Here is a 13,295-nt window from a genome sequence, read left to right as displayed (position 1 = left end):
TCAAATTAAAGTCAATGATGTGTACCATTAGTCCTCTAGTATATATACTGGTAAAGGGCGTTTGTACTCCTCATGTCATTAATCATGTGATTTCTTCCCAGCCCCAAACCGCACTGTCTTGATCACACCACCTCCCAAGAGTGGAAATTGGTCCTAGTTTGTGGATTTCAGTCCACATGGTCTCAAGTGAAGGTCGATAGTTCCTCATCCCATTAAAGAGCTGTTTCGCGGAACACACCCGTTTGTTTTAATTAGGCCTACATATAGGCCTAAGCCCCAGCGCGCCCCGTGCCGATCCTCTGGCGCCTTCCAGGTACGACCGTGCGTAGCTTTATTGTGATTGGCAGCTAGTTCTTTGAGGTTCTTTACCCTGTCGACGTTGTTTAAGCTCCATAGAATCCTGTAGAATTGGCATACAGTCTGTCATTGCATGTTCTAGGGCGCCCTCTGGTGATCAAAGGCTACAATAACCTCTCAATATAGGTTCAACCTAAAAGCTGTAAAACAAGCGGGGCCTTAAACTCGGAAATATATTACTTAATCATTTCTAAATTTAAAAATGAAAGAACATATGGCACGAATATTTAATATATATTTTTCATGCTTGTGAAAAACAAACAAAGCAAGAATTTCTACTGATCACAATTGGCACATTATTGCTGCTAATCCAAGCTTGAATGTGGTGCTCAATATGAGATGCTGTTACAGGTCCAGAAGATTTTGACTGTAGCACTTATGCCTCAGATAATGCGTAAAATGTGGCTAAAACATACAGGGAAATCACCTGTTATCACCTTTTTTTCATAAAAGTCAAATCTGAAATTTTTACTCCACTCAATTTTAAAAAATGTGCACAAAGACATTTTATGCAGCTGCCATCACATGTGAAATTGTAATCTGTAACCACAATATTCAAATAAGTGCATACCATTATTTTTGACTGTAAAAAATCTACAAAAGTTAGACCATTGATATGCATCCGTAACTCATTCACTTCCCAGTGGTTCCATTTTTTACTTAACTCTACAAGTTAAATGCAGCTGCAAAGTAATATTGGCCAAAACTCCGTTTACAGACCAGAATTTGAATTTGTTTCCCAATGGTAAAAAGTCTATTCACATCCTTTTAGGAAGCACTGAACTCTATTTAGGTACTGCTGATTTCAGTTGTACAGTTCCTGCCACGTAGATGCCTCTGACGCTGGGTTAGACTGGATGTGGGCCTGTCCATCACCAGTCTCCCAGTGGTATGCTGGGATCTTTATTGTCCTGTAATGCCTTTAGACATTTCGCAGCAGCCAGTGTGGAGGAGAGATGCCAGACTGGGAGAAGTAGTTCCACCACCATGGTTTCTCCTCCCGCTCTATCGCTCCCTCACCTACGTCTGGCTCAGTGTAGCGCTCAAACTGATTGTAGGGGTCGAATCGATCCCATGTGTCTACTGTGGGGAAGAGGTGGTCGTCAATATCGGGCTCCACGGGAACCTGGAGGCAGGACAAGGGAAGCGGTGAAGATGGAGAGCACCCTTAAAATAAGCTCTGCCTTTGTACAATCTGTCTTATAATTTAAGACTATTAAGGTGGAATAACTCCTGCTGCAAATTAATTAATGAAAATGATTAATTATATATATTGCACAGTTGTTGGGTGTAATGGTTTGAATGTATGTTTGGATATATGATTGGCCATTACATGGTCCCTGACAAATAAATGTATTAAAACTAAAACTAATCCATGCATGAGTAGAAAGTATGATCAAAGAAGGATATTTGAATAGCATTGGTTGAACAGCATAAAGAAGACAAAGATCCAACCTTCTCCAAGACAAAGTCGACACGTCCAGCTCTGTTCATGTTGTAAGGCAGATGAACCCTCTTACTGACCCTGGAGAAACCCTTGGCTGTGGCTGTCATGATGTGAGTACCGGGGTTTAGCAGCCGCCAGTAGTCTCCATCTTCAGCTGGGGGGAGGGGAAGAGAGGGAAGAGTAGAAGGAGAACAGGGTAAAACAGTAAACATGTCAGAGAGGGGGTCGAATAAATGAAAGAAGGGACGTAGTAAAGGGGAGAATGTCCATATAAACAAATCTGTGAGGCTGAACTTGGCCACAGCGGTTACAAGTTTAAGTGTCAGCATGGTAATTTTTGCTAATTAGCACAAAAAACAAATTACAGCTGATGGGCATATCATTATTTTTGCAGGTATTTGGGTAAAATACCAAATGGTAGCATATCACCAAGTACCCTAACCCCCTGACCCTTAAACTGGAAACATACTTTGCAACATAAGAATAACCCCAAATAGAGTACTTGACACAATTACAATTTGAACCGATGATGATGCTAAAGGTAAAGTTAAGGGAATTCATCCCAAGGGGGACATGAACGTTTACTAGTATGGCTAAAAATGTTTGATAGCCAAGTTTAACTTGGCAGAATATGCCTCACAGCTACACCATAACACCAACTTCCTGAGGGATCCAATAAACAGCAACAAAAAATGAACATACTACTGTCCTACAATACTAACTGGGAAATGTAACCATGCAGGATTGTGTTTACCTGTGGTGACATCTTTCCTAATCCCTCTGACAGAGATAGTTGCACCTTTTATTGCATTTCCATCAACATCCTTAACTACTCCTTTTATCCCTCGATGGACCTGTTCAGGGACAAGGAGCCACACTTTCATCGTCAATTATTCATCCTTCCATTATTCCAATTTCCAATTTTTTTTTAAATATGTACATTCTCAGGTTTCTTACAGACTCCATAAAACTGAGCAGAGCTTCCTTATTCCTCTTCCATTCTGGGTAGAGCTCGGCCTCTGAGGGGAATTTGTCACAGCCGAGCTCCACGGTGATCTCCAGACAATTAGTGTGCAAGTAGTTGAAGTCTGACATACCTGCAATGGAGACATGTACATAATGAGCCCCTCACAAGAAATATATGGTATGGAAAAAATTTAATGTAGAAATGGCTCTCTCAAGTAAAAGTGTTATATCTCACCACCAGCAAAACTGTACCACAATGCCCCATTGATGATGCCCCTAGTTCGGTAAAAGGAGGCTCCACACCTCTCTGTGTCATTGTTTGACATGGTAGCGTGGGCGTCTGCGTAGGTACGAGCCAGCTGCTTTAAGACCTGAGGACGGAGAGATTATTAAGTGTACGGTGAGAGAGGGAATAGGACAATCCAGCTGCACATTTTCCAGCAACCATTAATATGACTGTTCAGCAATTCAGACAGTTCAGCAATTCAGACATCTTTCCTCCCTCCATACCTGCTCATCTGGAGTGGGTGAGAACATCCTCTCTTCTTGTGGGTGTCTAGAGAAGTCGAAGGGATAGGAGATCACAAGCTCCCCTCCGTGGAGGCTGGCAGACTGAACAAAGGGCAGTGACCTGATCCACTTCATCACTGCATAGGTCTCTGGTGCCACCTACAGCCCGAAGGTAGGATTGTATTATTTTGGGATTTAAAGCTGAAATGCTGTCTCTAATAAGGATAATTGTCCATAAATCTGATTAATAAAGACTATCCCCTCACCTTGCCAAACCAGTAAGCATCAGGGATTGGGATGTGGTCAATGCGGTAGTGCCTGCTGCGCCGGTTCCGGTAGAAAACGGAGGTGAGGTCCGGAAAATTGCGGTTGAGGTCAATATTCTGGGCATTGGTCCGTCCATTGGTCCATCCATTCAACAAGTGACCCTGAAAAATTTAGGTTCAAACAGCTAGGAGTATCAAAAAGTGTATCATTATTCATATTGATGACAACGATGAAAAAGAGGATGATGTGTAGACATTAGTAGGAGCAATGATAATGGGAAGAAAATATTTAGCAAATTTGATGAATATTAGTCAAGTACAAGTACAAGAAGGAACATGTTAGACTACCTATGTTTATTCTGTTGTTAACATGTAGACAAGACCATGTATCCGTTATGAGAAGCAAATTATAAGAGGAAACCGTTGTTCATTTACATTAGAGGGGAGCAGCAAATACATATAATTTATTATCTATCTATCTATCCAGCCATCCAAACAATCACAAAGGGATTTTTGGATTATGCAAACTGTTGCATATTATAGACCAATATGTATATGTTGCCATATACAGTACAAATATAGGAACAGTTTGAGATTTCAATTTGCTCTTTGATGAACTAAGTATAATACTATAATACATGCAGTATGCATAATATGAAAGAATTAAAAGCAGTTTTGTCTACATAATAAGTTCTACATGTGATAATAAAAGGGTACAATACGCTGCACACTTCATTTAAAGGACCAGTGCGTAAGATTAAGTAGCATGAAGTTGCAGACTGCAACCATTTGAATAGAGCTTGCCTTCCAAGTGTGTAGGAGAAACAACAGTAAAAAGCCAAAGGCCCTATCTAGAGCCAGTGTTTGGTTTGCACATTCTGACTCCGCGGACGAGGACCCACTCCCTGTGTAGATAAAAAATTTCTCATTCAGAAGTAAGGAAAACACAACAATTCTCTTTTTCAGATGATTATACACTAATAAAAACAGACCTATGAATATGATATTCCATTTCTGCCAAAAGATCCTCCTAAATGTTACACACTGGAACATTAATGTTTCAACCATGTATGTATTGTGAGCTGCTAAGAGTGGTGCAATCAGTCTGTATATAAAATGTCTCTCTCTGAGTAGTATATATTAAGCTACAGAGTAAATTTCACGGCATATTACATACACAGGCAATGATGATCTTCATAGTGGACACCACAATGGGACCTGTATTACATACACATAATCAGCCTACAGCATCCATGCATGCAGTGTTTGTTAGAGGCACAGTGACAGTCAGTGTCAGTGTTGTTATACTGAGCATTAAAAGGCTCAAGGGATGACAATGTAGCAGTCTATAATAGCTAAACATGATAGTAAGGTGATGATTAGTGATGAATGGCCTGGTTAGTAGAAAATAGGGTGACAGGTAGAAGGTGGAAGGCTTGAGTACTCTAAATCTACCAGCAGCTTTCCAAAATGACTGATTTATTACTGCTTGTCTTCTTGTTTAAGTTACTTTGTATAATAGCACAATCAGAGTAGGCCTACCCACAGTCTTGATCAGTTTCTAACAACATGAAGGACATTCTTAGAGCAGCGAAGGCCGTTCTTTATCCTTCAGTACATTGTGGTAAAAGAAAAATGTGTTCTTTTTCTAGATGTTTTAAAACTAACAAAGCCTCTATGTTCATGAAATACACAGCTACAACTACTTTATAATGTTGCTCCATGGTGTTCCATTTCACAACCCACAAACAACATTGTAAAAACCCTCAAACTCCCTCAGCAGAGTACCTCATTCCTCCACCTCCACACCTTAAGTTAAACAGACAGTGGATTGAGAACGGATAATGGCGGTTTGTCTTTTTTTCTGTTAACAATATTTACTTCCTGGTTGCTGAGCTCCGGGTCATTGTTATCCTCTACCTCTGAGGCGGCCAGCTCATAACCATCTGGATTCATGGAGGCCAGAATATGGATGCGGGTGTTGTTGATGAGGGCCTGAATTCGTTGGTTCCCCAGATTGTACTCTGAGCACAGGTACTGGGCCAGGTAGATGAGCAGCTGGCGGCCCAGCACCTCGTTGCCATGCATGTTTCCCACCAGCTTGATCTCTGGCTCCACTATGGTTTACAGACAGAAACAAACATGGTTAAAGTTGCATCAACTGATTTTTTTGGTCACTTAGGGCAGCGGAACAAGCCTAAACCATAATTTTTTACATATTATCTCTTCAGAAAGTGATTCGCTGATTTGCACATCCAGCAGACACAAAGCAACATTAGCATTCATTTGGAGTTGTATTTGTGTCCACCTGATAAATGTAAGTCTGACATTCACTCTCCTTTTAGCCCTGTTTTGGACCTGCAACTTTACTGTTTTGGTTCACTCTTACTGCTTTCATTAGCATTGTTTCTAGCACTCAACAAAAATACACTGATAAGCTCACTGTACACTTTAGCCTAGCACCAAAGGGAGCAACATAGCTAACGAACATAGTGGAGCATTAAATAAAGAGACCAGAAAAGGAGAATAAATATTGGACATACATTTGCCAGCTGTCCATAAACACAAGAGTATCTGCTAGATGTGCTCACTACTGTAGTTCACCATATCAACATTAAGGTGATATTACGTCAGTGTTGTGTTTACAGCTTGTTTCCAGTGCCCCAAAAATTGGTTGATGCAGGTTTTAAAATGGGTGTTAGTAATTCTAATCGATATATATGTAACATCAATAATGTAATTACAAGGCTACACGATACTAACATTATCACAAAATGAATATACCCCACTCTTCCTTACTCACATAGCTCGTGCTGTCCTGGGTTGTTTGTGAACTCAATAACCAGCAGATCCCTGCCTTCTGTGCTGCGTCCAATGCTGTAGACATTGGCGATATGGGAGCACTTGGCTGCTGTTCTCTTCAGTAAGCTGTACATCTGGGTGTTAGATGTGTAGGTGAACTGAATGATGGTGCTGGGTTCTTCAGGAGAGAGGCTGGACATTGCTAGCTCCTGTCTGGCTGGAGGAGGGATACCAGGAATTATCGAGGGAGAGAAGGATACTGTGTTTGTTTCATGGAGAATTATTGGTCCAAACAGTACAACACAACAGTGTGACTTTTACCTTTCAGCCCTACCAGCGGGTCAAAGCAGCCCTCCTGTTCGCTGGCAAAGAAGCGGTCACAGTCTAGGAAGTAGGGCCACGCCATATCGATGGCTTCAAAGGCATGGATACAGTCTTTCCGCAGTGCCTCGCATGTGCTGCGACAGGGTTTGATCATCTTGTCATTCTGGCAGGGAGAGGCGAGTACCGAGCAGCCTAAGAGACGTATCTCAGGGGAGCACTCCCCGTTCAGCAGGCCATGGATGACGCTCAGGAGGAGGTACTCTGCCCCTGACTCTGCCTCAAAGCGATTTCGGTGGCCAAGGATGTTGGGAAACATGGTTCTGGAGGGGCAGCATTAATCAAAAGTTGTCAAACATAATGCCCACAATCAGCTGTGAGGAACTTGTGAAGAAAACTGAAATCAAAAGATTAACAGCAATGGTCTAAAATGCACAGTGTGTATGGTTTAAGTTTTAATCGGGCGTGATTGCCTCGTCCACAGTATTACCAACCTCTACAACCCACCTAGAGTATTCCATATCATTACAGTAGCCCAGGTTAATCTCTGAGCAGGTAGCTGTGGGAGAGAGAGGGCAGAGAAAGCTGGTAACTTCATTTATAGTTTAGTCAGTAAAAAAAGATTTTCTTTGGTTGTTGTAATTTTACTGCTGGATCAAGAATAAAAGTTGGACTCAAAAGTGCTTCATCTTTTTATGGCTCATGCTAAAAGATCTGTCATGTCTTTAAGAGAGGAAATATTATCAATTTTTTTTTAAAATGCTACACCTTGGGCTGGTGTAGCACTTGCTGGCTCCAAACGGAAAAGTACAGTATTTTGAAACTCCATAAATCCTCCCACTAAGGATTTGAGTGCTGGAGTGCAACAGCTCACTTTTCTCTGAGCAACTGGCTATCAGGAAAGGAGGCCTGTTGCATCTTGCAGTGGCGCTTGGTATTTCAAATAGTTTGGTTTTCCAGCCCTGAAGGTCAGGTCATGGCATGAAAGCTCATCCATAGTCCTCTTTTTCTATGTAACATGCCATCTTACAGCTTACAGCTCTGATCCCTTTCTGTACCTGCAGTATAAAATATGGTCTCCAAAATCCATCTACAGATATGATTTAATGTATTGTAATGTGATGCCCTAAATTGCACAAGGTGAAATGAATTTGCCACGTACGTTTTTCTTCAAAAGCGTTGTTGCTGCATCTTCCTGTCAGAGAACACAAGCCGAGCGACACACATAAAGAAGCATTAGTGGGTAACAAATAAAACGCTAGGAGGCGACATCTTCAAAAACAAAGAGACGAGCCAAAGCAGGGACTCTGCTTTATTACTGTTTATGACGAGGCTGAAAAAACCTGCAGGTGACAATGTGTCTACAACATGAGGTCATGCTCAAATTGTCATGGCAAATAAACTTTACAGGCCTTTTACAACTATATAAGCAAGACTGAGAGAATAAAGAGGGAAAATAAGCAACCGGTATAACTGGTTATTTCCAAGCATTATTTACAGCATGTAAATGAAAAAAGCATATTCCCTGTTAATATTTAAATTAAATTAAATATTTAATATAAGTAAGTATCAATTTTTTTGTCTTAAATCGTCCATATTTCTCATTCAAATGGGTCTTAAAGTTTTCTACGCATCGCGCATTGCAGCCTGGCTTTCATACAGTACCCACATTTCTGCGAACCATTTGTTTCGAGGTGACCTTACCTAAAAGCTCGTCTCCTGGGTGGCAAGTCTGCTGCGGGGCGCACCAGCAACTTTTCGTCAAGGAAAGAAACAGCACGGAAAGTCCTAAACGCATGTTGGAGTGAAGTAAGCTGCTTTTCACAGCGTCGGTGTGTGATGTGGCAGTGTGTGTTTGAAGCTGCAACTTTTCCGTTCTCCAGGCAGGATGATAATTACCACCCACAGCACGGGAACCTCCTTCCTTTGTCTGCTCGGAGCATCCCTGACCCGAAAAAAGTACGGCGCGCCAGGATTATGGCTCACTGCTGTGCGTTACGAGTGAGCGCCGATCATATTACACTGCACAGCACAGCGTGTGTGTGTGTGTGTGTAGAGGGGGGGACATGAGGAAGAAACGTGGCTTGTGGGGGTGGGAGTGAGGGAAGTTCATGCCTGTTTTTGTTTGACAGAATAGGGCTGCTGCTGAGCCTGTTCAGCAGTTCAGTGTGAGAATATCTGCCATTAGTCTTTGAAACGTCTGCGACCTTGAGGTTCCTCGCTGTTTCACTCTTGCAATTATCATCTATTATTAGACTATTATAGGAATTTTTCATGGGTATACAGCAGCGGTTCCCAACATTATCATCTATTATTAGATTATTATAGGAATTTTTCATGGGTATACAGCAGCGGTTCCCAACATAGGGGTTGGACACCCCCAGAAGGTCCCAAAATAAATATGAGGGGTCACCAGGTGATAAAAGGTCCAGTGTGGAACATTTAAGATATATAAATATATATAATGGTAGGGATTGAATATCATATTCATAGGTATGTTTTAATTCCTGATAATCACCTAAAAATAAGAACTATTTTGTGTTTGCTTTTTACCTTAGAAAGAGCCGTTTTTATCTACAGAGGGAGTGGATTGTCTTCTACGGAGTCCGCCAAATTGAACAACCATGTGGACAAACCAAAGCTCTAGATAGGGCCTTTTGCATTTTTGCAAGTTTCACAGCCACCATAGTTTTTTCCTACATGCTTGGAAGGCTGAGCTGTATTCAAATGGTTGCAATCTGCATCTTCACGGCCAGATGCCTCTAAATCCTACACACTGGTCCTTTAAATCCTTTGCCAGAAATGGACTTTTGTCTATTTTCTTCTTCTTGTGAAATACTGGATCCTTTACCTTCATCGGGCATCCTTCAAATGAGACAAATCTGAAAAGTAAAATCAGTCTTGCAGCTCAGAAAAGTTCCACTGCTACAACACAACAATGTTTCAAATTACCTACAGTATCTCAATTACCAGAATGCAATGATTCACTCATAAATAGACTCAAAGTGTGTCTGTGGCAATGGAGTTAATTCTTTAATCTGTGGTTTTGCTGTGATGTAACAATCTTCACACATCCTCACGCCTATTTTTACACTCTGTGTTAAAAAATAAGCTTCAAAAACAGAATAAAACATTTTTGCAGGATTTTTACTGAAACACTAAGACCACTTCCTAAGAAATTAAAGGTTTCTTCAACCATACATTTACATTAATAATAGTAATAAACGATGTGTCCTTGGAAATGCCTCAGCAGGCAAACTGACACGCCCTGTGGAAACAGCCATCTGTGGAGTGTGAAAAGGCCTTTGGCACACATCAGAGCCCAATGTGGTCTCACTGAAGACACATTCTGTCCCCCCTCTGTTGATGGTGTCCAGCTTGAGACAAGCACCGACTCTCTTCCATCTGTGGACCTGCTGCTCTTCAGAGACCCTGACCCTGACGCAGGTGTTGAACCATTTAAATATTTGCACATCAAGCTCAGGTAATTCTGGCAATACAGTTGTCGTCTGTGGTGTCCAGTGTGCTGCTCGTACTGTGGACAGACAGCGAGTACCGATCCTGTCTCCAAACCCGACTGATGATACTAACCAGGACCTTCCTGTACTGCTGCCGCAGCAGACAGTAGACAAATGGGTCGCTGGAGGTCTTGGCATAGGACAGACATCTGGCTGCGATGCCCCAGTATCGGGGGATGTGCACAGAGGGCAACAACTCAACCAACCTGCAGGAGGAATACAAGCAGAAGAAGTCAGTTATGACTTTTTTTCTCATGTTTTTCTATAAAAAAAACACTTGGGTAGAAACTTGGTAGGTGGTCTCTATTAGCTGTCCTAATATATTTTAAATTAATCTAACATATTTTAGCCGATTACTTTAAAAATATAATTGTGACTAAATTCCATCTGTTAGCTATTGGGTGGACACTAGTACTTAATGGTTGCATAAATATGAACAATTGCACAGAATAATGAAATTCATTGCAACATCCCTTGAACAAATGTTACCCTAACCTCTTTATTGTTATGTTGAAATTTTGTATTTCTGGGATGTTGATTTAACCTGATTTTGAGAGTGACAATTTTTTGAAAATTGGTATGTTCAGAATATTGTGTCTAGTCTGTTTGCATGTTACATGTCCAAAAAGGACATAATAATCAATATAAACCCATTACTGTATCACAGACACATTAGACACACAGGAAATGTTACATAGTTTGATGTGGTCAAAAAGTCATGTGGGAAGTAAACCAACTGGCATAATAGCCTGTGATAAAGAAAAGAGACAGAGCAGAGTGTTACCTTGTTATAACATAGGGTGAAAAGCAGAGGAGGAAGGAGCCGATGAAGATGCAGATTTTTTTTGTGGCACGCTGCCTCCTCTTCTTCTGTTCAGCTAAACACCTCTCCTTCACACTGACAGACACAAAGAGACATTCATGTTTGCCATGACAGATAAAACATTAATAATGTAAAACAGTGGCATTAAAAAACATCTTTTGCACAACATTCTAAAACAAGTCAAGTCAAGAATTGAACAGCCTCAAAGTTGTATGCTTTACCTGGGGTGGATATCAACCAGCAGAAGCAGAGTCTGCACTGTGATGACATCTATCCTCTTGCAGTGGGACCTGGCCACTCTCAAAACTTTCAGGTAGGAGAAGCACAGGACGAGGAGGCTGAGCGCAAAGCTGCTGCAGTGGAACAGGGCCGTGAAGGTCGCATAAGCGGCCAGCTGCGACCTCCCCTCTCCTTCCAGATGAACAGTACACGAGGCGTAAGTGTGGCTGTAGCCTCCCCAGTCCATCAGCAGCTGGGTCAGGGAGAAGGTGAGAGACTGCAGCCATGAGTACGCCACCATCAGAAAAGCGTCCCTGTGGCGCATCTTGCTGGAGTAACTCAGTGGAAACACCACCGCTATCCACCTGTCCATGCTCAGCGCGGCCATGCTCAGCATGGCGTTGGTGGTGAGAAAAGTCTCAGCAAAACTGACAGCTCGGCAGAAGAAGTCCCCGATGGGCTTCGCGTTTGTGGCCACTCCGAGAAACGTGGTGGGCATGTTGAACACAGTGAGGAGGATGTTGGAGAGGGAGAGGTTTAGGATGAAGATGCCTGGCACGTGGGCTCTTAACTCGGCGCTCTGGGTGAAACATAGCAGCACTGACAAGTTAGTCAACAGCGAGACAACAGCGATCACCACGATGGACACTTCCAGTAGGAACTCCGGTATGCTCATCTCTCGAGGCTCGGCGTTAGCAGCAGCTGTGGGGAGTAGGATGCTGAGGAGAGTCCGCCGCCATGCCGTGCCCCCACCGGCTGTGACGGACGGTCACTTTGCCCGCGCACAGACAAGAAGCGCGCTTGTGAGTGCGAGATAGGCGGAGAGAGCTGTCCAGTGCTGAAATGCCCGAACGAGCCTTCCTGTCAGTGGCATGAGTCACTTTTAAAACCCATTATATGCTGCTTAAATTAGGGGTTCAGTTAGTGTTGATGGTCTTTTCATTTCTCCAGTAATTACCCTCCTGCTGGTTAGTCCAAAGTGAAATAATGACTTCAGGTCGCCAAGTGCTCTGTGTTTACTCTCGATCATGCGCACTATCCGGCGCCTCCTCTCTTACTGGCAGTGCCGTGCGCTCTGCACGTGCAGTCGGTCGCTGGCTCATGTGACGCTTGAACAATATTCATGCAAGCAGGAGTTAATATCAAAGATGGGGATGTCATGGTGTTTGCACACACGTTTAACGTCTCCCACTAAAATATAAATGTGTTTTTGCACAAAAGCCCTGAGTGATGGCTTAAAATTTTAAATATTATTCATTTGTTGTGTGTGTGTGTGTGTGAGAGGAGAGAAGAGAGAGAGAGACGAGAGAGATAGTTTACACAATCCCTCTTGTTGACATACATTATATTTTTCCTTTAAAAACAACCTTCCCAGTGGATCAAAATTGAGCACCAATAGCAGTTATTGAGCTGTGGCTACAGTGGACAGATTAGTCCCACCCACCCCAAAACAATCAGGTGAAGATCACACAACACACAGAATCATCTTCATAGCAACACCAAATTTCTTGGTGCTTTTAACTCTTTGAACTTCACAATCAATCTTTCTTCAGTGGTGGAATTTTTGTTTGATCATCCTCAAAGATGGCCTTCTAAGAAGCCATTTGCACTACGTGTTTATCAAGAACACACCTTCTTCGAAAATATCAGACACTGTGTTGGCATCATAATACATTACAAATACAGATTGGAGAGAGGAAAGAGCAAGGAGTAATGAGAGGAAGAAGGAACCGAGGCTGAACAAAAAAAATAGATTAAGGGGGAGGAAGGGACATGTTGCGAATGATAGAAAATTAATTGACCCTTCCCCTTCCCAGACATGTCTTACAGGCAGCTTATAGTCTCTTTCCAGGTGTAAAATTATTTTCCTTATACCCATACCCATCAACACTATTATGTTATAGGTTATGATATAATAATAAGAGGTGTTTTTTTAGTGTTATCCCATGTGTGGAATTCAACTATGGAAGTCTTTTTAAGTGTCTAAATTAAGGAACAAAAAGCACACAGAGAAAGAATCAACAGTGGGCACATAACAATATACACTGTTGTAATTTCTTTTTTGC

At 42.1% G+C, this 13,295-nt stretch overlaps 2 protein-coding genes across 3 annotated transcripts; both read right to left on the bottom strand.

Annotated features, from left to right (window-relative positions):
• Positions 1-570: 570 nt before the first annotated feature.
• cpz (carboxypeptidase Z) lies at positions 571-8,702 on the bottom strand. 2 transcript variants are annotated; one of them, XM_035660350.1, is made up of 13 exons: positions 8,374-8,702; positions 7,832-7,864; positions 7,177-7,228; positions 6,670-6,992; positions 6,350-6,565; positions 5,428-5,663; positions 3,547-3,708; positions 3,281-3,439; positions 3,006-3,141; positions 2,762-2,901; positions 2,559-2,658; positions 1,813-1,958; positions 571-1,483 (listed from the first exon to the last, which is right to left on the bottom strand). In XM_035660350.1, the coding sequence occupies exons 1-13, from the start codon at positions 8,465-8,467 to the stop codon at positions 1,280-1,282; spliced, it is 2,001 nt and encodes a 666-aa protein (XP_035516243.1). In that variant the 5' UTR covers positions 8,468-8,702; the 3' UTR covers positions 571-1,279. The 2 variants fall into 2 exon arrangements, with proteins under 2 accessions (XP_035516243.1, XP_035516244.1); XM_035660351.1 differs by having other exon boundaries at positions 5,467-5,663; positions 8,374-8,701.
• Positions 8,703-9,689: 987 nt separating this feature from the next.
• Positions 9,690-12,268, bottom strand: gpr78a (G protein-coupled receptor 78a). The gene is made up of 3 exons (XM_035660588.1): positions 11,232-12,268; positions 10,972-11,085; positions 9,690-10,393 (listed from the first exon to the last, which is right to left on the bottom strand). Exons 1-3 carry the CDS (start codon positions 11,903-11,905, stop codon positions 10,150-10,152), a joined length of 1,032 nt encoding a protein of 343 aa, XP_035516481.1. The 5' UTR covers positions 11,906-12,268; the 3' UTR covers positions 9,690-10,149.
• Positions 12,269-13,295: the final 1,027 nt, after the last annotated feature.

Source organism: Morone saxatilis, unplaced genomic scaffold (assembly GCF_004916995.1).
Source record: "Morone saxatilis isolate NCDOM2014 unplaced genomic scaffold, NCSU_SB_2.0 Contig17, whole genome shotgun sequence".
In the NCBI taxonomy this organism is placed as follows: domain Eukaryota; kingdom Metazoa; phylum Chordata; class Actinopteri; family Moronidae; genus Morone; species Morone saxatilis.
This window is presented reverse-complemented; position numbering and strand designations above follow the sequence as displayed.

Coding starts and splice junctions, on each gene's coding strand:
- cpz (XM_035660350.1), bottom strand. CDS start 8,467: ATGCGTTTAGGACTTTCCGTGCTGTTTCTTTCCTTGACGAAAAGTTGC. Junction 1,959..2,558: donor TAGGAAAGATGTCACCACAG/GTAAACACAATC, acceptor CCCTCCCCCCAG/CTGAAGATGGAGACTACTGG. Junction 1,484..1,812: donor TCGACTTTGTCTTGGAGAAG/GTTGGATCTTTG, acceptor TCCTGCCTCCAG/GTTCCCGTGGAGCCCGATAT.
- gpr78a (XM_035660588.1), bottom strand. CDS start 11,905: ATGAGCATACCGGAGTTCCTACTGGAAGTGTCCATCGTGGTGATCGCT. Junction 11,086..11,231: donor CTGGTTGATATCCACCCCAG/GTAAAGCATACA, acceptor TGTGTCTGTCAG/TGTGAAGGAGAGGTGTTTAG. Junction 10,394..10,971: donor TCACCCTATGTTATAACAAG/GTAACACTCTGC, acceptor TTCCTCCTGCAG/GTTGGTTGAGTTGTTGCCCT.